This window comes from Haliotis rufescens, unplaced genomic scaffold (assembly GCF_023055435.1).
Source record: "Haliotis rufescens isolate VD_foot unplaced genomic scaffold, xgHalRufe1.0.p SCAF_3, whole genome shotgun sequence".
Lineage (NCBI taxonomy): Eukaryota > Metazoa > Mollusca > Gastropoda > Lepetellida > Haliotidae > Haliotis > Haliotis rufescens.
The window spans coordinates 64200859-64226045 of record NW_025964001.1 but is presented as its reverse complement, the minus strand read 5'-3'; the positions used below and the strand labels follow the sequence as shown (position 1 = coordinate 64226045).

General features: G+C 40.8%; 1 protein-coding gene across 6 annotated transcripts in view; it reads left to right on the top strand.

Moving 5' to 3' along the window:
- Window positions 1-940: 940 nt before the first annotated feature.
- The window catches only part of LOC124132398, a 50379-nt gene continuing 26132 nt past the window's right edge, over window positions 941-25187 (top strand). For 2 of the 6 annotated variants that reach the window (XM_046496296.2, XM_046496295.2), the window contains exon 1: window positions 4040-4192. In XM_046496296.2, the coding sequence (XP_046352252.1) occupies window positions 4136-4192 (57 nt within the window). In that variant the 5' untranslated portion in view covers window positions 4040-4135. Of the gene's footprint in view, window positions 959-4037; window positions 4193-17892; window positions 18082-18207; window positions 18210-25187 lie in introns of those variants that run through there. The other 4 variants (XM_046496302.2, XM_046496303.2, XM_048403279.1 and 1 more) reach the window with 3 other exon arrangements.

Here is a 25187-nt window from a genome sequence, read left to right as displayed (position 1 = left end):
AAGTTGAAAATATCAAGAGTACATTTGTACCAATAAGGCTTGTGTATGCATTAATATTATGTAGAACTTAAAACGCTTGTGGATTTTTGAATCTTGTGAATGTATGTGCATTTATGCCATCCAAAAAGTCAGAAAAAATAGAAACAAAAGAATAAATAATGGTATTCCTCCTGAGAAGAAATGTAAGACATCGTATCATGATGGTAGCCCATGTCGTCCCTGCATACAGTTGGGACAATTTTAAAAAAAGATGATCCTCATCATGAACTGAATAAACCTTATTATCCAGGTGAAAAGCATTAATATCCAGTGAATATATTTCGTAACACGGAAAACTAATAAAAGTACCAAAACACAGTTATTTTAGTAGAAACCTTTGTTAAACAACTCCAGTTGACAGAGACTATAGAGTGAATATGTCATCTGCTAGAAATTGTATTTACTGTTTGTAGGTTGCACTTGAGAACGAGACTTGTTTTTTACGGGAAAAGATATCAATTACAAAATTGAGGCTAAGCTCGCACACTGAAAGGCGACTATGCGTGTCGTAAGATGCCACTAACGGAATCGAGTGGTCAGATTGCTGACTTGGTTGTCATCATATCCCAAGTGCGTGGATCGATGGCTATGATGCCTATACATGTATAACTGGAGTGTCTGGTCCAGACTCGATTATTTACAGACCGCCGTCATATGGATGGTTAAACAATAAACAAACAAATATTCAAATATAAAGCACGTAATGGTATCATTTTGGGTGTATAAAGGGGGGCAGAAGAGATTAAACGGGTTTTTAAAAAGGTTATAGTGACCTTGGGATTTGAGAATAACGTATCGCTGGCGTCACGTGCATTACATCCGGGTTAGTATATCATTGAGATCTGTTTACCAGCTCACTGGACAAATAATGACAATGAGTAAGGAGACATCCGAGCCATGACATTGTTTGCAGATCATTGTTTGAAGCTCATTTACAGGTTTGTCGTTACGCATAGCTCTTCTTAAAAAGTGCTAGACTTACTTAATATAATCCTGTGATGTAACAGACCCGACAATCAGCAATTGCCCAATGTACTGATAACAGGCTGTTGTCTGGCAGCGAGGAAAATATACAATCAACTACTGTACACCAGACACACGAACTTCCCTGTGTACCCAGGATCTAGGACTACACGACACGGGCTACAGGTGTGAGTCTATATTTCTTTGTCTTATAAATAGAGTCCCTGAAACTCCCTGAAATGTATAGGAAATACATGTAAGTAATAGTTTCGGGGTCGTATCGCGGCATTTGTGATTTCCGATAGTTCACGCGGGACACGCCTCTTAGCAGCTGTCTATTAATGCAAATCAGTAACCAGGAAGTGCTCACTTCGTAAACAATTTCAATTTCCTCGGAATGTTCCGTCTGCTGTAAGTAAGGAGTTATTAATCCGTTCATACATATTTCTGGCATCTGTTGTAATATTGCCTTACCCCCATCTATCAATGGCCAACGATATAACCCGCAGTTCCCCAAGTAAACTTTCTCTATCGACCTGAACTAGATCACTTGCATATTCATGGCGACTAATGAGGTAACGAAAGTTACGTAGTCCGCACATTTTTTCCCGCTCTGTGCCCAGAATCTATTTGGAGATCATAAGGGCCATAATGCCAAACTTAGAAATACGTTCTCCACTAGTAACCAAAAGATAAATACATACTTTGGGCATACTAGGAGTGCTTTTTATATATTTATTGTTGACTTTAACATTTTTCCATTTTTTGACAAATTATTGTCATCCAATTTTTTTTAAACAATCTTAAAATATCATTTCTGATATTTTGATGTTGACTTATAAAAATATTTTTCTCTTACTTTTCGGTAAATATGCATTGAATACCTCTTGCTGATAACACATTTAGAATTTTACTTGTGCTGTCTTTGCACTTGTCTGGACAAATCACTGATGTCTGGCATGATCATACCAAGTGGTTGGTAGAATTATGTCCTCTTTTTGTCCATTTCGGACCTCCATACACAACTTTTCTCTGTACCGCGATACGATGGAGTTCTCTCCCTTGGCAAACTGAGCGCGAGGCCCGGCTTTTACTTGGAGCTACTAATGTAAATAATGAACTTTTATCAGTAAAATAATTTTAAATATGCATTGTTTGATAACATGAATGATATCTGATACAGGGAACACGAATAAACATAAAGGTTAGTGAGTGCATTTTGTTCCGTTTAGCGTACATGACAAGTACCGCGATACCCCGAGGTTGCAGGATATATATATATATATATATATATATATATATATATATATATATATATATATATATATATATATAATCAGGGTCAAAGATATAATTGGTCCATCTTTGATGCAGAATAACCTAGCAGGCGGTTTAATTTTGAGAAAAACCTCTCATCATGGTTTACTTGATGCGGCGTTAAGCAATATTCACTCACTCACTCACTCATCATGGTTTACTGATTTAAAGGTAAAACTCCCTGTGAGGCGATGATGTTTTACGTAATTCAGGCTGTGTCTGTTATAGAGGGTTGAATTCGTGTAGCGAAGGGTAGGCTGTGGTCAAGATGGTCAGCGGGTCTAATGGGGTTAACATGGTAGGCAGTTTTGGGGCATGTTCGAAGACCACCCGAGGCGATGGTCACGCTGTGTTGCTTGATAATACCCCCAAAGGGCTACGTAATTGGTCGGGTGGTTGATGCCTGTCATCGTATCCCAGCGTAGATCGATGCTAATGATATCAATCACTGGATCATCTGGTCCAGACTCGGTTATTTACAGACCACCGTCATATAGCTTGGGTATTGCTGTGTTTCGACGTTAATCAACAAGCATTATCTTACCGTGTATGTAAAATCTTGAATATTATAATTTATTTATCAATTACGTTTTGATAAATTCCATGTACACGCTATAATGAAATGATTATACGCTGCCGTCGTGGCAACAAATATTTTGCCGAGAGAAGGGTCTGCAGACCCGTGAAGATTCCGGGGTAGAATAGGTCTACCTTGTTTGCCGTAACAGGCGACTATGCTTTAAAACGGTGCATGGATCGATATGCGCCGGTTCAAATGACCTTCCGAAATAAATACAAGCACGGCGCTTATGAAGATCCGGGGTAGAATAGCTGTTCAGCAACCCATGCTTGCCGTTAAAGGCGACTTTGCTTGTCGTAAGAGGCGACTAACGGGATCGGGTGGTCAGGCTCGCTGACTTGGTTGATGCATGTCAACGATCCCAATTGCGTGGATCGATGCTCATGATATCAATCACTGGATTGTCTTGTCCAGACTCGATTATTTACAGACCGCTGTCATATAGCTGGAATATTGCTGAGTGCGGCGTAAAACAACAAACCAACCATGCAGCGTTAAACAACAAACAAATAAAGCATAAATCTCCCTTCCTCCTACCCCGTTTTATAATTTACAGGCGCTCGTGATATTGCCGAAATATTGCAGACTGCACCGTTATACAAAATTCACTCACTCACTCACTAGTAAAATATTCTTTAATTATTGAGTGAGTATGGTTTTACGCCGCTTTTCGCAATATTCCAGCAATATTACTGCGAACGCTTTAACCACTAGGCTACCCCACCGCCCCTATCTGTGAATTAAGCCTATGTGATATTCTGTGACAGTGTTACGATATTCACCATCAGTGCAAAATACATACAATGTATGTGTTATCCAGTCATGTTAGAATTGATACTTCAAAACAGTAGGATTAATAACATTATATTTTCAAATTGGTACCATTAAAACACCCCGCATATCCTATACATCGAAACAATTCGTCTTGTGTAGGCTCTGTTATCTTGTGTTTATATCTATATTTAGCCTGTTTTTTAAGTTCACAACTGTCGTCGATTCTGTAACAAATCGCACGAACACAACTTTGTAAGATATTGGACGCACGAAGGGAGATAACCGCTACCAAGCCAAACCGGACTAATGTTCTGATAAGATAGCCCAGCTGAATGTTTATATTCGGCGGCGTCCAGACCGGATACTTTAAAGCCAGGCAGTGTTCCAGAGACCAGTCTCAGAAAATGGGGTAACGCTTCACCTCCTGTTTTTTCTTTAATTGTGAACAATTTAATTCCACAAATGAAATGGATTACGCGTGCTTTATCAGTTCGCCACTGGAATACTGATGATCTGAAGGTGAGCATCTGATTGATTGTATATTTCATTCACAGCTGTTTTGAAAGATTGAGAGCTTCATCTTTGATGCAATAACACGCAGGTCTAAATGTATTGCATAAATACATTTCTTTATACACATTTATGATGGCAAAGGCTTGTGAGTAGGTCTTTTTACATACACGTCTACAATTGAATTTTATTTTACTAAATTAAAACGTCTGTCAACATCTTTTTTTGTTTGTAACGACGTTTCATGGCTACTGATAGCTCCTATTATTGTGAATATATGCAATGCACATGGTCTTCAAACGTTCACGTGCCAAGGCTGTCTATGGTTCAACAATATTCAGGGAAATTAAAATGTAAGCAGTCATATTGCAGTACGTATTTTTCTTAATCATTCTCAACGCTTTTCAAACTCAAACGCAAGTAGGCCCATGCAACATACCTAAACATATCACAAAATATCCTTACTACGTTAAGTATAAAACAGTTTGATTTTTGTGATCAAACCAGGATATTCCTCACAAAATATTAATTGTCAATGCAAGAGAATAACCATTCTAGATTAGCCATCGAAACAGATTCCATCTGGAGTAAAGGGCAATTTAAACAGCTGTTGTGACACCAGGTGTTCGCGAAAAGGGTACCAGTGTAAAAACATCGAACCAACTCAACGACAATTTCGACACTGGTAGGCGGGTCAACCTGTAAGTGACTATAACAAACCACTGAAAGAAGAACACACTAATGTACTTTTTATATTTTTTTTTTTTGTAACGACAAGTGTAAGCACTTGTTTTTTTGCTACGCAAATGATATTACACACCATGAACACTACCATCTATTTCACCTCACCTCACCTGGTGAAATTAATGTTTTGCACTTATTTCGATGAGAATGTTAAAAAAAACCTTAACTTTTATACACCTGGAAAAAAGTTGAGCACCGCTTCACCTTACTTTCATGTTACCATGTGTCTTTGTGAAGTATTTACGTGTCACTGGTCTCGGTTTGATGTCATATTAAATGTCTAAGATACTCCAATACTTGAAAAGTTGATACAAAGAAACCGCCTCCGTGTTCTAGCGGTGGAGCGTCCGCCCGGAGAGCGGAAGGTCCGGGGTTCGATCCCCGGCCGCGTCATACCAAAAGACGTTAAAAGATGGTACTTGTTGTAACCCTGTCTGGCGCTCAGCATTAAGAGGCTAAAACAAGGACTGGTCGGCTCGGAGTCAGTATACTGTGTCTAAGTGGGGTATTCATGTTAAACTGCGGCATGGTATCTCAGTGAGCTAGCACTATAAATCGGCATCAGTCCGGACTAGTACAAGCAGCCACACATACACACACACGTACATGCACGTCGCTATATAAGTGCAATAATCTTGGACGCGACGTTAAACCCCGTTTCACCCGACCTTCTGTCAGTCTCGGTACATAGTATGATCACAACGAACCAGAGCTCTACTAAAAGTGCTGATGAGTTAGATTTAACGGCGATTTGGACAGTATTTCATCTTATCAAGGCTTATGTATTTATAATATATTTCATTTCACTCTTATCATAGAATGTAAATGTTTACGCTTAAGTCTATCAACATCAGATATATCGTTAATATTAAACAAATTGAAATTACAGTAGAGTAACAAAACTAACAAGCTGACAATGGAATTTATCTTAGTCTAAAATGGTCGCGATTGATTTTGTTGTTTTTGGCTTCAATAAATCCGGCTTCCGTTATCTGTCAGTCTGAGTACATTGAAAAACCAAAGTTTATCTTGCAAACTTCGATTTGAACAGTATTTCAGTATTTCACAGCGTGTTAATGTATGTATTATGGGAAGAAAGTCCAAAGAGACGTTAGTATTGAGCGAGTATGGTTTTACGCCGCTTTTGGCAATATTCCAGCAATATCACGATGGGGGACACCAGAAATGGGCTTCACACATTGTATCCATGTGGGGAGTTGAAGAACCCGGGTCTTCGGGGTGGCGAGCGAACGCTTTAACCACTGGGCTACCCGACCGCCCAAACAGGCCTAGGTATTAGACGTCAACCACTTCGGTGAAACGAGCCGTGAAGATCCGGGGTAGAATAGGTCTTCAGCAACCTTATGCTTTTTACAGTATTACAGTTATATCACGGCATGTAAGCATAATATGGGAGGAAAACCCGAAGTGATGCAGGTCTCAGACGTTTACCACTTCGGTGAAACCCATGAGCACGGGTATGGTGCTGACAAACCTAGAAACATAATCGGGGCGAACCGGGATTCGAACCAGCAATCATAGGTTTCTGGCGTGCCCAAGGGACGCAACTCTACACAGCGAATCGTGGCGCCTTAGACGACTGGGCCACCCGTTGCCCCCGGCTGAGAGAAACCGCAGCTGAATCAGGGCATTTTTGGATTCGAACCCATGCCTACAGTTAAGCAACTGTGTACTCGTATCCCTTCGAAATCAAAACGCTTTGAACATATTGTAGGGTACAAATTGGTGATATGATACTGTCGTGGTTTCATGTAGGGCACATTTGTCATTCGGTCACATCAAGCATGTGGAATCTCTCACTTCGAGTGCAGGACACACCAGATGTTCAGAGCAGTCGGGAAAGAATGTGGCAGAATGTGCGTAAGAATCTCGTGAGAAGCAATTGTCTCGTGCTGCACGTAAAAACAAACGGCGTACGCACGTGCAGTACAGTTAAACACCTGGCGGAACTTCTTACGTAACATTCTACTGGGTCCCGTTTCACAATACAACCCTGGCGCTACGACTGTCGCAAGTCTGTGTTAATGTGTGGTGTTAAGGTATAGCGCTGAGATCACTTTGTACAACGGCACCCAGGTCTGTTCAAAGGACCAGTCAGCTTCTGGCACACCAGTAACAACTTACCCAAAACAACTTTCCAGGTTATCATTCTTTCGCACAATAACGATGATTTCGACTTCAGTTACGACTCGGTGTACTTGTTGCCAAATATAACCTTCTGAACATCCAGGCCGGGGTTTAAGGTAATTTCCGATCATAATGCATAAGGGACTGGTCACGTGACATGTTTTTTGCAGCCAAACCATATGTTATAGGTATATGGAAAGCTCTTGGAAATGTGCCTTCGCCAGTATCACTAGAAAAAATAAAAACTACCAAAATAATTACTCGTTAAGCCATTTGAAGATAATAAAAAAAATCCGTGGTCATTTACCAACCAGAAACACAACTAGCAGTGTTGTATCTGTTACGGGGTAATTAATCTCAATACAGACAAAGAAAATATGTTCTTCTCATGTAACTGCAAATCATGCACCACGACTGTGGAATGTATTTACAGTATGAAAACAGAACCAATCTAGATTTATATAAAAACAAGTCTAGCCAGCTCTAGCCACAAGAAATCAGCATCAGGAAAAATTATTTGTTTTTAATTTTAGAGGATAAAAATGTATTTTGTGTAACAAAAGATTTCATAGACTATATGTTAGTATACCGAAGATCATCTTCCCGAGGCAAGGGCGTTAACTGACTATAAAAGTCCAGCTTCCACTCTTGCCGAACTAGGCTTGGATTTCTGGGCTCGATCGTAGCGCCACCAGTGGCTAATACGAGTAATGTCCCTCCTAAGTCCCTTCCATTGACCAATCAGATTTCACCTCTGATATCACTTGCATTTACTTCATACAAAATGGCGGCGCCCGGTCGAAACGCTCTGATCGATAATCAAGAACTATATTGTAATAAAACGGGTCTTACCCCGCGAAGTGGATGTAATCACATGAGCACCTTGATTAAAAACATGAAAATATTTGCAATATATCTGTCGGCGTCCAGTTGACGGTACGCATGCTTTGCAAATCCTGCAGTCGACCGAAATCTGCACGTTGAAATCCATGTTGTTTACGCGCCGGGTGTCTAGTATTTTTTGCGATTTTCATTGGACTATGCATAGTTGGTTGGTTTGTTGTTTAACGCCGCATTCAGCAATATTCCAGCTATATGACGGCGGTCTGTAAACAATCGAGTCTGGACCAGACAAACCAGTGATTAATATCATGAGCATCGAAACACGCAATTGGGATTGATGACATGCATCAACCAAGTCAGCGAGCCTGACCAACCGTTCGCGTTAGTCGCCTCTTACGACAAGCATAGTCGCCTTTTACGGTAAGCATGGGTCGCTGAAGACCTGTTCTACTCCGGATCTTCACGGGTCATATTTGACTATGCATAGACTCATTAGTCCAGCCAACATGTAACTCCGGAATTCCAGCCTAGTTCGGCAAGGGTGGAAACTGGACTTTTATAGTCAGTTAACGCCCTTGCCTAGGGAAGATGACTGGAGATGGGGTCCGGGTTGAAATACGTCCACAGCATTCTGTTGCTCATAAGGGGTGGTTAAATGGGATTGGCGGATTGCCAGTCGCTGTGGGCATAATGTAAAGAATGGAATGGGTTTTGGAAAGGAGTTTGGATTGTAATACTGACTGGGATTTAGAATGAGACAAATGAAATATACGCTACTTACAAACAAATCTCCAATCTTATATGCCAAGACAGTTTATATACAGAACTGTTTACAAAACTGTCAATTTAATTCACGTTATTGTATCAGTAAAGATTTCATAAGGTTTGTTTTCATCGCGAGATAAGTATATTGCACTTTTTTCTTAATCCAAATACCATTCCAGTATTCCAATCCAAACTCCATTCCATACTTTACACATTACCGTCGCTGTGACGTGGCTGATTGGATGTCACTGTGATAAAGCCGCATTGTTTCTGATAGTCTGTCTTACAGACCCTTACAAATATATATCAAATACAGCCCATGCAAGTCTATAATGTTTGGCAAGTCTAGATTACTGCAGGAAATGAAGTGTCACTGGGCTCCCTTTTATTATATTTTTTATTAAGACAACTGGACAACTGTTTTTTTTCTGTAGGATATGTTCATTTCAGAGACCAGATGTTAGTCTATGTTTCTGACAGTGGCGTTAACAACATTCACTCACTCACTCACTAAAATGCTGAAGCCCGTTACACGCCTGTGGCGTTGGGGAGTTCTGTCAAGGAATAAAAACCCTGAAGCAGTTTTACATTGGAAACATTGATCAATGAATGCCAGTATTTTGTTTCTAAAGCCACGAAACAAGGCAGTAAACAAGAAAAATAACGTCTAATGTATTTGAAATCACCTCAGGTTTTGGGAAATCGTGACTTTGTCTGTCGGGCGCTGATAATACTAATCATAATGTATGTCGATTTAATTTGCAGAATGCAAGGTTTTGTTCGGGAGAAAACTATATAGTTACATTTACATGTTAATACGATGCGTGGAAACAACTGCAGATGAAGATAAACTCATCGGGGCCATTCATAGTACAAACCGCAACAGTCCCGCTCGTATATTTGGAAAAAACCCAACTCGTCGTCACTTCCGATGCCTTGCAGATAAATGCGAAGAAACGAAGTGCCAGTGCTCTATTTTGAACACGTTTGAAATGGATCTCGATCGTGGCTTAGGTTGAAATAGAGTTCATTTACCACATGTGGTGAAACTCCAAACACAGATAAAGCGCATCCATCACAATGTCTGATAACGTTTTGATGACTTTCATGGGGATATCAAGAGTTCACTGGTTGGCACTGGTAACGGTTCGTTCACTGAAATGCGCAGACACTATAATGTTTGATAAAGGCAGGAACTCAGTCTTGCGGCGTGCTCTATTTATAACCCCCCTTGTCTCAGATGCAGTGTCGGGGATGAAAAAGCAGCACTTGTTCACGGATTCGGTGGTGATAAATTACAACCCACAAATGTCAGTTTCAACACTGGTCCCGATTAAACTTTAGAAACGGGTAATTTAATCCGCCCTTCTGGGGATGTTGGGTAATTATGTTCAGAATTACATAATTACGATCAAGGAAAGACGGACATTAGTGTTGCTCTAATGTTGGACAAAATGAATTTTCCAGATAATGCACACGAAGTGGACCTTTTGGGTATTTTTAAAGTCTTAACAGTCTGAAAATAACATGTGACATCCGTATGCTTTACTGTAGGATTAAAGTGAGCTTTCAATAGGGAATGATCACAGGAACACGTTCTCTACTTACACATAGGGGGGCACGGGTGGCCCAGTCGTCTAAGGCGCCGCGATTCGCTGTGCAGAGTTGCGTCCCTTGGGCACGCCAGAAACCTATGATTGTGGGTTCGAATCCCGGTTCGCCCCAATTATGTTTCTAGGTTTGTCAGCACCATACCCGTGCTCGTGGGTTTCACCGAAGTGGTAAACGTCTGAGACCTGCATCACTTCGGGCTTTCCTCCCACATTAAGCTGACACGCCGTGATATAACTGGAATAATGTTAAAAGCGGCGTTAAACCCAACTCACTCACTCACTCACTTACACATAGGGGGTATATATTTTTATTTACTGACCAATAACGAGTTCCTGTGGTACTAATCCATGCAGATTAAATAAACTGTGAAATAACTTAAACATAATAGTAATACTACTACTACTACTACTAATAACAATAATACTGACAACATTAATTTAATGTGGGATTTGGTTCATTATCATACATTTCATAATTTAATTATAACATTTCATGCCATTGTCACCGTCCTAATTTATGTTTGAGTACAGGAGAATGTCATATGAGTGAGTGAGTGAGTATTGTTTTACCCTGCCTTCAGCAATATTCCAGCAATATAGGCGGTGGACACCAGAATTGAGCTTCACACAATGTACCCATGTGGGACATATCGAACCCGGGTCTTCGGCGTGACGAGCGAACGCTTTAACCACTAGACTACCCCACCGTTCCATTGTGTTATTGGACCCGTAAAGATCCGGGACAGAATAGGTCTTCAGCAACCCATGCTTGCCGTAAAAGGCGTCTGGTCAGGTTTGCTGACACGGTTGATGCATGTCATCGTATCCCAATTGCGTTGATCGATACTCGTGATATCAATCACTGGTTTGTCTGGTCCAGACTCGTGTATTTACAGACCGCCGTCATATAGCTGGAATATTGCAGAGTACGGTGTTAAACAATAAATAAAACAAAATAAAAAAGTATAATAAACTGATGTAATATTTACTGTTATTTAACAAATTTGCGGTGTATGGATTGAATTATTTAGAATTGTTGCCCTTCAGGGCCCCTTTCCTCAAAATGATCTTAGGACTAAGGTGATCGTTAGTCCCATACTTTGACATAGACTTACGAGCGCTAAGATCGCTTTGAGGAACGGGGCCCTGGTGATTTTTTAGTCATTAAGTTGCATGTTTTCATTCACTTTGGATATTCGATATATATCCTGTAGGGGATAGTGGGAATCGTCAAAACAAATCTTCTGATCTATATGGTATTGACAAATAGAATTGATATGATCATATTTGATGGGGAGTAGGCGATCAGATCTAATTGGTGTGATGAGATGGTGACACACTAGGTCGGAAAAGAGGTCGGGGGTCAAATTCGAAATTTGCATTTTGCAGCCGCCGTCACTAATATCGGGTAAAACCACCCCTGTTGGCCACGCACGAAATCTTCGAGGCATGACTCATGTTGTTCCACTCAACACCGAATTCATTGAGAATGGTGGATGGATTTTGACGGTGACCTTCACGTCTGGCAATGACGTCCCATGCGTGTTCAATCGGGGAATGATCAGGACTAAGTGCTGGCCAATGCATGAACTGGATGTTTTGCTGTTGGAGGAACTGGGTCACCTTCCTGTCACGATGAGCACGTGCAATATCATCTTGAAGATGAAACGTTGCCGAACATTTTGTGCAAATGTCACCACGAGTGGTGCAATGACGTTGTCCCAATAGTATTGACCCGTGACTCTGCCATGGACAATAGGGAGCTCAGTTCGGCCCATCTTTCCGAGGCATGAGAGTTAACTGACTTTAAAAGTCCAGTTTCCACCCTTGCCAAACTAGGCTAGAATTACTGGGCTCGATCGTAGCGCCACCAGTGACTATTACCAGTTGTGTCCTTTCTAAGCCTCTCCTATGGACCAATCAGATTCCACCTCTCGTATCACTTGCATTTGCTTCACACAAGATGGAGGCACCCAGTCAGGACGATCTGATCGATAATCAAGATCTATATTGTGATAAAACGGGTCTTACATCGCGAAATGCATCAAATCACGCGAGCACCTTGAATAAAATCATGAATTTTTTTGGAAAATATCTGCTGACAACGAGTTGGCGGTGCACATGCTTTGCAAATCATTCAATCGACCGAAATCTGCACGACAGTTTATGAACCGGATTTCAATTTCGGTGCGCGATTTTGATTGGATTATGCACTCGTTAGTCCAGCCAAAATGCAACTCCATAATACCAGCCTATTTCGGCAAGGGAGGAAATTGGACTTTTATAGTCAGTTAACTCTCTTGCTTCGGTTCGGCCAGGCATTGGGATACTACCCAAAACCATTATGGATCAACCCCAAAAGCGATCATGCTGTGCGACTTTACGTCCATAAAATGCACATAAAGACGTCTCCAAACTCAATTCCTTCGGCCATGGATGTCGAGAGCGAACCTTGATACGTCAGATTATCCCCGTTCTGACGTTCCCAACACCACTGACGCCTCTGATTGAAATGACGCGCAGTAAGTTGTGGGATGACACGTGGACGTCGTTCACGCAAATGCCATCTGTGCAGACGATTTCGCAGCGGCTTGATATGTCCTCTTACACCAGTTGCCTGTGGCAACCAGTCCGTTATCTGAGTGGGAACCGATTTCTTAATGACATCGATCTTACTAATCTGTCCTCAGTTGGAGTTGTTGCCCTTGGGCGTCCAGAGTGGCGTCTATCATTGACGTTACGTGTTTGTTTGTATCGGGTCCATAATCTGCTGGTGACAGATTGAGAAACATGCAGCGTTTAGTGAACAATATTCAGACGTTGCCCAGCTGCAACATGAGTGAGTGAGTGAGTGAGTGAGTATGGTTTTACACCGCTTTTAGCAATATTCCAGCTATATCACGGCGGGGGTCACCAGAAATGGGCTTCTCACATTGTACCCATGTCGGGCATCGAACCCGGGTCTTCGGCGTGACGAGCGAACGCTTTAACCACAAGACTACCCGACCGCCCGCAACATGCCTATGGCACGCAAACGTCCAGCACGTTGCAAACGTTGTATGATCAATGCTGTTGTTCCTTAGAGATTAGGGGGCACGGGTGGCTCAGTCGTCTAAAGCGCCGCGATTCGCTGTGCAGAGTTGCGTCCCTTTGGCACGCCAGAAACCTATGATTGTGGGTTCGAATCCCGGTTCTCCCCGATTATGTTTCTAGGTTTGTCAGCACCATACCCGTGCTCGTGGGTTTCACCGAAGTGGTAAACGTCTGAGACCTGCATCACTTCGGGCTTTCCTCCCACATTAAGCTGACACGCCGCGATATACCTCGAATACTGTTAAAAGCGGCGTTCAACCCAACTCACTCACTCCTTAATGATTAAATGTGATTAATAAAGTGTCTTTGAGCGTTTGCATCTGGCATACCCCCAAGCACGTGCTGTCCGGGGTAACGTGTTTCATGACTGTCACATTGTTGGTTTAGCGACCTTTTATGTAGGGAAATATTCTTGCCACTTATTTACATTGCTAGACAAACATCTAGTCTCTGAAATGAACATATCGTACAGAAAAAAACAGTTGTTGAGTCATCTTAATAAAAATATAATAAAAGGGAGCCCAGTGACTCTCTGCAGTAATCTAGACTTGTCAAACATTATAGACTTGCATGGGCTGTATTTGATATACATTTGTATCAGGGTCTGTAAGACAGGCTATTTCATTGCCAGACATCGATGTATTTTCCTGTAGTTTCACCTCAAAACATAATATCCCCTGCATTTTTTGCATAGTATAATTACTCCTTTGGATCCAGTCTTATGGGTATTTTTTAACCCTTGGGTAAACCTTTTATAAACATAATTTGCATAAACCTCCATGTGATTCCCGTGACACATATTATAACAACGGTACAAGCTATGATATGCCATACGTGGCACTTTTCCGTCATTATTAGCTCTATATGAGACTGTGTGTACGTGATGCTTGCAGGCAGTCAGTTAATAAGGATCAAAGGCTCCATTGGGTAATTACTTACAGCGCCGTTTCAGTTGGAATTTACAATGTTTTCATGTTTACATGTCCTCAAGCAACTCAAAAGTAATTGGGTCATGGTGTTTTATTTGCGAAACTTTCGCACATACGCAGTTTATCTGGAGCTCAGACTGCACAACCTCTTATACTGATCCTAGAATTAAATAGCCCATTTCAATGAATATTGCTTGTATGAATTGCTGTATGTCTAGACGATTTTATAACGGAACATCACTGAATCTTTACTCTCTTATACATGTAGGAAGAGAGTACCGAAGAGGACGTTGTCATATCTTAAAATATTTTTGTCCTGTAATGAGGCGGGGGCACGGATGGCCCAGTCGTCTAAGGCGCCGCGATTCGCTGTGCAGAGTTGCGTCCCTTGGGCACGCCAGAAACCGATGATTGTGGGTTCGAATCCCGGTTCTCCCCGATTATGTTTCTATGTTTGTCAGCACCATACCCGTGCTCGTGGGTTTCACCGAAGTGGTAAACGTCTGAGACCTGCATCCCTTCGGGCTTTCCTCCCGCATTAAGCTGACACGCCGTGATATGACTGGAATACTGTTAAAAGCGGCGTTAACCCCAACTAACTCACTGTAATGAGGCGTTTTATCGATGCGGAAATTCAATCCCATAAATTTGGTGTCAGGATCAAATAGTGATGATATCGGGTTTCCGCGAAAAGGTGAGTGTCTCCTGCCCCTACGGTGGTACCGTCACAAACACATGCAAAGGCAGGTCAATTGTACAGCTGGAAAAAAACCACGGGATCAAATGATACACGTCAAAATAGGGAATTGCATTGAACATCAAGTTTGTCATTAACAGGATTGTATTTCACACGTGATATCTAATGAGAATGAAGTGAAATTGTTTATTTTAGGAAAGATTTGATTCAGAGATTATAATACTTGCATGGTTCTGTATCGAAACTAGTTTATATCAGGAATAATACATTTTTATGTCCCGCGTAATACATTTTTATTCCTAGAACTTGATACTTACCATTCGGAAACATGCGAGGTTAATACTCTCTATTTTCGTAAATATTCTATGTTAAATGTATTCGGAAAATACTTTATTTGTGTATGTTAAATATGTGTTTCTTAGTGAATACGAGATACCGTTTTTTCTGCATTAGAACATTTTTATTTAAAACATACGCTTTTGCTCGAATAACGTCATTGATTAATATTTCGTCGGCTGTAAGAAACTGCCTGTTCATGCTCTATGATAGCCTTGCTCCAAGGCTGTACTGAAAGATAAGTCCATGGATGTGTAGTAATTCTATCCTCCTAATAGGCAAGTCTAGATATTTGGAAAGTAAGGACTGAAGTCTCTTGTAGGGACAATTGTTCTTATTATTTATATAATCTAGAAATAATGATATAATCTAATAATTATTGCCTTAGAGACCTGTGCAAGTCTATCGCTACGTGAACGTTGACTGTTTAGGTAAAATTTCAGAAAGCAGATAGAATCTTTAACGCTTTAGAAAAAAGTATTATATTTCATGGTAGTCAAGGGTTGCCAACCAGGAATTGAGACGTGTTTCATCTCGTGTGAAGTTGACGGATGCTGTCAATCTCCGCGTTTTCTTTCCTACATTTTGTTTGGGGAATCTGCAATGGAGAAGTTACGTTATTTGTATAATTTTTACATGGCGTCCTATTCGCATACATATTAGGAATGGACGCAAATAGCATCGGCTGTACCCAAGAAAATGGATGTTGGAATGACTGAAACATTAAATTGAAGCATGTACGTAGAATTTTTCTGACATTTCTGATAAGAAATACAATCAATGCTTAGACAATCCATGTCAGATTTCATCACACAATCGTTTTGATTTCGGAGGATTTCCATCTACATTATGAACAAAGACACCCACATATTCCTTGTATTTCATTTGCTGTTGGTAAAATGCAAGTGGTCACCTTGGCACCCCCATTTTAATGCCTAGACCCCCACAGTCACTCCAAACTCACATCCGGGTCACTGCTTCCACAAATTTTATCAATGATATAACACGATGGGATGTTATTTAACTTTTTTAGTGGTATGCATCGCAATGACCACAACGTCATGACCACCGAAAATGGGCAACGGACCGCGGAACATAGTCCCCAAGAAACCGAATTATGTCAGCGTTTATCGTAATCGTGTTTAGTTCACTGTATTGTTTCCTCACTTGAAAACGACTTTGTAGGATTCCGTACGTTTTGTGTGGAAACGCGTTAGAAAATCCAGACTTTAAAGCATGAGAGATAAAGGGTTGATGTCATCTTCCCGAGGCAAGGGAGTTAACTGACTATAAAAGTCTAGTTTCCACCCGCATATTATAGGTCGGTATGTATGATCATTTTATAGACCTAAAGGTTCTTTTCGCAATGTTCGTTGGGGAGTGCTGTTTTCACTTAATATGACTTAAAAGGTTTAATATGTAAGCCATAACTAGCCAGAATCTACGATGATGCCTTCTTTCATAAATATGCTTTACTTTTTTAGGTTGTATTTCCAACAATATATGTATCATTCCTTTAAACACACTGCAGCCGAACATGCGATCCGAATTCGCTTAACCAGCCTAGCACTTAAGGTGTATGCTGTATCTTGACTTCTTGTCCAGCAGTCCAATACAGCAATACTCAGGGTTGCGTCCCTTGTCGTGCCAGGATCTGCTGGTCTTGGATCCGAATTCTAGATTTACCGATGATGATCCTCGGTTTGTCAACAGTGATATAAAGACAGGAAGCCTTTCACTTGTACAAACATACAAAACATGTAATAATGCAAGATAGAAAATATGAACACACTATAGCAGACGGAGACGAAACGGACCATAGCATGCCAGAGACCCGTGAAGATCCGGGGTAGAATAGGTCTTCAGCAGCCCATGCTTGTCGTAAAAGGCGACTAACGGGATCGGGTGGCCAGGCTCGCTGACTGGGTTGATGCATGTCATCGTATCCCAATTGCGTAGATCGATGCTCATGATGTCAATCACTGGATTGTCTCGTTCAGACTCGACTATTTACAGGACGCCGTCATATGGCTAGAATATTGCTGAGTACGGCGTTAAACAAAAAACAAACAAAAACAAACATAACATGCCAGAGGCACACGAGTGAATATGTTGTCTTTTTACGAAACTTCACGATGTCTCATCTATAACATTGTGTATCCACCGAACATTTCGTATGAATTATTTACTTTTCGATGCGCATATGGATTTAGAAATTCTTTCATTTCAGACTGTAATTAGATTTCAGGCTGTTTTCGGAGTTGACATTGTCGCACAAACTCAACATGTGCATCCGCGCCTGTTAGTATTTCGGTATCGGCACAGATCGTGCCTGTCACACGTGTTTCTACGAGATGTCTGCCAGTTCTCGTTCTTCTTTATGAGAATACCGCGACAAGATCAATGTGATAAAAAAAGGAGGCCAATTCCCATACTCCGCACACCGCCTTCAACATAACCCCTGTCGTCATACCAAACTCAGGCAGCAAAGCTCGTTACAGGGCTAAATGTTGCAAGCGCTAGTATAAATCTTTGCCATTACTCCCAAGGTGCCCCTATCAGAATGGGATAATGGTCGATTCTCCAACCGCAACCACACGAACTGTGCGCGGCTGTGATAAGATACTGTGGTTTTTCCAGTGGATGGTAGTCACACAAATGTCTTGCAGTGGAGATGCAGACATGATGAGACTCTCTGAGGTGGAGCTGACTGGAGCATTATGCCGATAGGTGAGTGTAAGCATATGTTTATATATACAGTAAACTACGGTTATAACGAACTCAAAGGGACTACTAATTTTAGTTCGTTATAACCGTAGTGCGTTATAAGTACATATACAGCATGACTACAGCAAGTAGTCGGAACCAAAAAGTAAGTTCGTTATATCCGTCAGTTCGTTATAAGCGCGTTCGTTATAACCGTAGTCTACTGTATGTTAAACAGCTCCTTTACATTCAAACACAGGTCATACAAACGTTTAAACGAAAAATATGTCAATCACAAAACTTTCAATATTGGGAAAATTATTGTATTTTCAGCATTCACAATATTATGATGTAGATTGTAATTTATGAATTCTAAAGCTTAAATCGTGTAGGCAATTGTAAAAAATCATATTAATGTATAACCTTTTGCCGAATATAAAGATTGACTCTTAGGTCAGACATCGATAAAATAATCAGACAAATTGTAGTCAATGCGTGATCATTGTGTGAGTGTACGTGTTATATCGGCAATTCAATTTAATTTCACATTTAGTATGTGTTAAATTTATCTATATTTCCATTCGCAAATGTTTTTCAAGGGGCTGAGCATAAACAACACCAAACGCCAACAACATGCTTAGTGTGCAATGATTTATATTCAGTATTCGATGTGATAAAGTTATTACAGTAGGAATAATAACCTGAATAACTAGTTTGTAATTTGTATATGATGAAAAGTCTTATTAACACTACTTTGAAACCAGTGTTTGTAAAGAAATCGTTCTATATTCTGTGTAACAGCTACGAATGTTCTGCTAAACATCTGGTAAACGTGGCCTCGCGAGTCAGTGATCACGCGTCCCTAGCATAAACACACCACCATCTTGAAATTAACCGGAGACCTATTTAAATATTTACTGTTACAAAACTATTTTTACAAGTTTCACATGGTCTCTCATCTACATACATATATATATAGGACGGAAGACCACTGTCTTTTCTATGTTACGGGAGGCAGCTGTCACTTTGATATAGCGAGAAACCAATAGGCACTTGGATCTAGCGAGATATCACTGTCACTTCGATCTCGCGAGAGACCACTGTCTTTTCGATATAACCGGAAACCACTGCCTTTTCGATATAACGGGAGCCCACTGTCACCTTCGATCTAGCGAGATATCACTGTCAATTCGATCTAGCGAGAGACCATTGTCTTTTCTTTGAAACGAGAGACTACCGTCACTGCGATGTAATAAAGTATACTGTCACTTCGATTTTACGGGAACAAACAGTTGCTTCTGTAGAAAGGCATCTTCCCTAAGCAAGGGAGTTAACAGACTGTAACAGTCCAGTTTCCATCCCCGGCCGCACAAGGCTGGAATTCCTGTGACTATTACGAGTTATGTCCCTTCTATGCACACTCAGGCGCAGTGGTGACTTTGCATAACACCACTGCCACAGGCTAATTTGCATATCACGTGACCGAACTTTTCTCTTCTTTGTAAACAAACGCGCTTTTTCAGAAATCAGAACGGACTAATGCAAGTATTTGGGGGCGCTTTACATATTGTTTTGCATAATTATATAAATCTGCTATTACAACTGCGACACAGTTACCGCTTATAGATGAAAACCAAGCCTCGCTTTCACGCAGGTTATAAATAGATTCAATGCTAAAATCCCCATAGTGACGTCACAACCCCTGTCACAGGAAGTGAAAAATCCTTGGCTCTACACCTACCTCATATAAACCTTTTATTACAAATCCTATATGAACATGTAATGTTTTCATATATTTCCCATTTCCACATATGTCAATTTATCAAAATAATACCTAAATATAACCCATCCATGCACTGTAGAGGCTGTGAGAACATGTTTATTGAAGTCACGTGACCTCAAAATATTCTTCAGTCCCTAGTTTCCCCCTCGAAGTGACCAAGAAGTCCCACACAGAGCGTCCAGAAACATAAATAAATCTGGCACCTTACTGATAGCATCACATTCTAGTGATAGATGTTACTTTAGGGCAGCTTCATACCGTTTGTTTAAATTTTTGTTGACTGATATGTCATTGACGGTCTAATTTGTATGTCAGGGGTCTAAACTGATTGTTTGCAGGTTGTGGTGTTTGACATTTGGTTCTTTCTGTCTTAAGCTGCCTGGACATAGTTTGTCAGTGTTATCACACTGAACAGACATTTGCGCTTAAATAAATCAGAACTTAAGTCTCAAATATGTATTGGTTTGTTAGTTTTAATTAGGAATAGTAACCCTTCACAGAACCGGAAGTAGTCAAGATTGTAGTCACGTGACCTCTATCAGTAAAATGATTGGCTCAAACCTATCGTCTGCTGTAGCAGTATACTACTGTTACTGTTGTGGTGGGCGATTACTTTTGGATTATACCTTGGCTATTGCATTTATATGCTCAGTCATGGCTAAATCATGTGTTTCAACTGTTATTTTCTGGGCACTCACTTAGAATACCAGTCTCTTACTAACTATTTATCATGATGCAACTTCCAACTGACACCACTGGAGACTTGTCAAGAAAGGTATGAACATATTTGAATTCTGATACCTCTATAACTAATGAATTTTCAAGTGGAAAATATCAAGAGTACATTTTTACCAATAAGGCTTGTGTATGCATTAATATTGTGTAGAAAGTTTAAACTCTCGTAGAATTTTGCATCTTGTGAATGTATGTGCATTTATGCCATCCAAAAGTCAGAAAGGAAATAGAAACAAAAGCTGGAATGATGGCATTCCTCCTGAGAAGAAATGGAGGATATCTTATAATTATGGTAGCCCATGTAGTCCCTGTCAGGTATGCATACAACATTTATCAAAGATGGCCCTCATCATGAAATGAATAAACCTTATCACCCAGGTGAAAGCATTAATATTCAGTGAATATATTTCGTAACATGGAAAACAAATAAAAGTACAAAAAACACAGGTGTTTTAGCAGAAACCTCTGTTTATCCAGTTGACAGACTAGAGAGTGAAAATGTCATCTGCTAGCAAATTGTATTTACTGTGTGTAGGTCGCACTTGAGAACGAGGCCTGTTTTTTACGGGAAAAGATATCAATTACAAAATTGAGGCTAAGCTCGCACACTGACAGTGAGGTGCATAACAATACACATTTACACATCAATGTGACCGTATCGCTAGCTCTCCGCAGGGCTTCGATGACAGCACGTGGAGCCGTACAACCAATGTAAACATAGGATAACTACGCAAATGGAAATAGTTTTTCGCGATTTAGGATATTTTCTCAATGAAAGTTAACCATTCTATGACATATGTTTATCTATATATGTAGATTTGTCAAAAATAAAACAGATGATAAACATATGCAATATCTTGAATGGACTGTGTAAGATGTGACAAATCGAAACATGGCGCTGACCTGTGGCAGAGGTACTATGCTGGTCGCATGGAACTCTGGGTAGGAGTGCCTTCTATGTTCCTCCTATTAACCAATCAGATTCCACCTCTCATATCACTTGCTTTTGCTTTAAACAAAATGGCGGCGCCCGGTCAAGACAATCGGATCGATAATCAAAATCTATATGGTAATTAAACGAGTCTTACTGTACGAAGTGTGACAATTCACTTGAGCACCTTGATTAAAAACATGAAAAATATCTGTCGACACCGAGTTGGCGGTACACCTGCTTTTACAAATCCTGCAATCGACCGAAATGAACCGTATGTTGATTTCGTAATGATCCATGCATAGATTCGTTAGTCCAGCCAAAATATAACTCCATAATTCCAGCCTCGTTCGGCAAGGGTGGAAACCGGACTTTTAAAGTCAGGTAACTCCCTAGCCTCGGGAAGATGGTATGAAGGTACCAAACCAACATTAAGACAATAATCATGTACATTTTGACACAACGCGAGAACATTATACGATGACGTCTGATTGTTCTCGACATATATGTCAATGACACCAGAAGGTGACAGATAATCTGTAATCCCGATTTGCGAGTAAGTTGTGCTATATACCATTCGTTACCAACCCGTGTTATTTCGGGACAAGCCGGGGGCATGGTGCTGGCATACATGTTTGTAATTATCTCATATTACACTCACATTAACACGATCTCATATATGAAGAGAAGAAGGAATTTAGTGCCAGGGAACCCTGTGCACGAAGCGGTTCAATTAATTAACAACCTCCGAAAATCAGTTCAGAGATGATTCGTTCCTTATGAGGACGGGGGCACGGGTGGCCCAGTCGTCTAAGGTGCCGCGATACGCTGTGCAGAGTTGCGTCCCTTAGGCACGACAGAAACCAATGATTGTGTGTTCGAATCCCAGTTCGCCCCAATTATGTTTCTAGGTTTGTCAGCACCATACCCGTGCTCGTGGGTTTCACCGAAGTGGTAAAAGTCTGAGACCTGCATCACTTCGGGCTTTCCTCCCACATTAAGCTGACACGTCGTGATATAACTGGAATACTGTTAAAAGCGGCGTTAAACACAACTCACTCACCCCTTATGAGGACAAATATTACGGGAAATGGCGTTGAATCCCACCACTCACTTTCTTATTCACAGAGACCACCAAGAGAGCCTCTGGGTTTGCAATCACGGATGCCACCTCATGGGATTCGCCCGTTGTGACATGTGTACTCAAATAGCGATGCCAATGAACTCGCCCGGGACGGTTAATGTTACAGCATAACCCGAGTTTCATCAGGCCGACGTTCGTTAATCGTTATGACATTAGCAGTCTCGTTTCCGAGAGTCCTCGAATTGAATATATACATATTAGCAACGAACGGAAGTTGAGAGGAACTATTCGCCGAGGAAAGGATGAAAGATTTCCTGTTGCATTAAGATATGTTCAACAAAATCAGTAAATGCGCTATCGTGTCCCAGCATTTTCCGGTCTATCGCTTGATTGTCTGGTTTGTTCACAGGCCGGCGTCGCATAGCCCGAGTACTGGCGTGCACAGTACAACAAACAAACCCTTGCCTCGTCATGCAGATTGTCAGAGCGGTGGTAAAGCAGTAGACTAGCATCTAGTCTCTGAAATGAACATATCGTAGAGAAAAAAACATTTGTTAAATTATCTTGATAAAAATATAATAAAAAGGAGCCCAGTGACACTCTTCATTTTCCTGCAGTAATCTAGACTTGCCAAACATTATAGACTTGCATGGGCTGTATTTGATATATTTGTATCAGGGTCTGTAAGACAGACTAGTAGAGCAGGACATGCTTACCATTTTCGCGAACACCTGGTGTCATCACTGATTTTCAGTTATCCATTCATGTACTTTACCCAGCTAGTTTGACTTTTCTCACAATGGAATCTGTTTCTGTTGATAATCGGGGCTGGTTACTCTTACGAACCTGCTGGTGAGAAAACCATTTTGATATATCTGTGACCACTTTTGGGAATGTTCTAAGATTGCGGACCTGTGTTGTTACGCGTTGCAAGAGAGCACCGTTTTCTAAGCATTGTTGCCGTCATGGTAGAATGTGTTTTGAAAAGCACTCGGTTCCAAATTAGAATAAGAGTGCAAAAACGGGGAATCCCGGTATTTGAATGAAACCAGTTGGATGTTATATGGTTGGTTGGTTGGTTTGTTGTTTAACGCCGCACTCAGCAATATTCCAGCTATATGACGGCGGTCTGTAAATAATCGAGTCTGGACCAGACAATCCAGTGATTAAAATCATGAGCATCGATCCACACAATTGGGATCGATGACATGAATCAACCAAGTCAGCGGGCCTGACCACCCGATCCCGTTAGTCGCCTTTTACGACAAGCATAGTCACCTTTTACGGCAAGCATGGGTTGCTGAAGACCTATTCTACCCCGGTATTTTCACGGGTCGCATGTTATATGGAGCGATATGTAACCTAACCTTCGATTTCATTTATGTTCGCTAAGCAAGGTGGTCTTGATTATTTGAATTGCAATCAAACAAACAGTAAATCAATATCCGACTCGCCTTTCTCGATACAGTTTAAAACCACAAGGCAGAATGGAGAATACTGTGGGTGGTTATCGCCTTGGAATACGGGAGGTCAACGATAAATACATGTCAACTGTCCCGGTTAGTCAGGCAATGTTGGAAACTCTTGAATGGACCGGCTACACTAAGCCTCAAGTGAAGCGTAGGATATATATACCTGTATTAAAGACAGTTATTATTATTTATAGTTTTATCATGCCCGTTGGAGGACGGAAGGAGTATTGTCTGGTATTTATTTTAATCCAAAACATCCTGTCTCCTTTGCTGAATCATATTGTGACTTAATAGGGAAAATTTGATATCGGATCACATCGCATTAAGAAGTGGCTTGCTTCTCAATATGCCTATTCGCTTCAGAGGCCTTTGAGGTATAAGTTCAAGCGGAACAGAAGGGTAGCTTACTCCACAGTGGGACTACATCAAATTTCAAAACACAGTAGGCTTATCTCCGAAATGAACGACAGTAAGCTTGGGAGTGTTCATCTAACAAAGGTCACCCGCTACTGTCAATATAACGTCTTGACCGCCGAAAATGGGCATCGGACCGTGGAATATAGTCCCCTTTAGGAAACAGGGATTACGTTTCCTTTGCTTATAATCTCTACACTATCGATTTAACTGTCAACAAAATCAGGAAATGCTCTATCGTGTCCATGGATTTTCCGGTCTATCGCTTGATTGTCGGGTTTGTTTACAGGCCGACGTCGCATGGCCCGAGTTAGACTGACATCTAGTCTCTGAAATGAACATATCGTAGAGAAAAAACAGTTGTTAAATTATCTTAATAAAAATATAATAAAAAGGAGCCCAGAGACTCTCTTCATTTTCAGATACTGCAGTAATCTAGACTTGCCAAACATTATAGACTTGCATGGGCTGTATTTGATATATTTGTATCAGGGTCTGTAAGACAGACTAGTAGAACAGGACATGCTTACCTTTTTCGCGAACACCTGGTGTCATCACTGATTTTCAGTTATCCATTCATGTACTTTACCCAGCTAGTTTCCCTTTTACGCCCAATGGAATCTGTTTCTGTTGATAATCGAGAATGGTTACTCTTACAAATCTGCTGGTGAGAAAACCATTCTGATATATCTGTGACCACTTTTCGTTAGA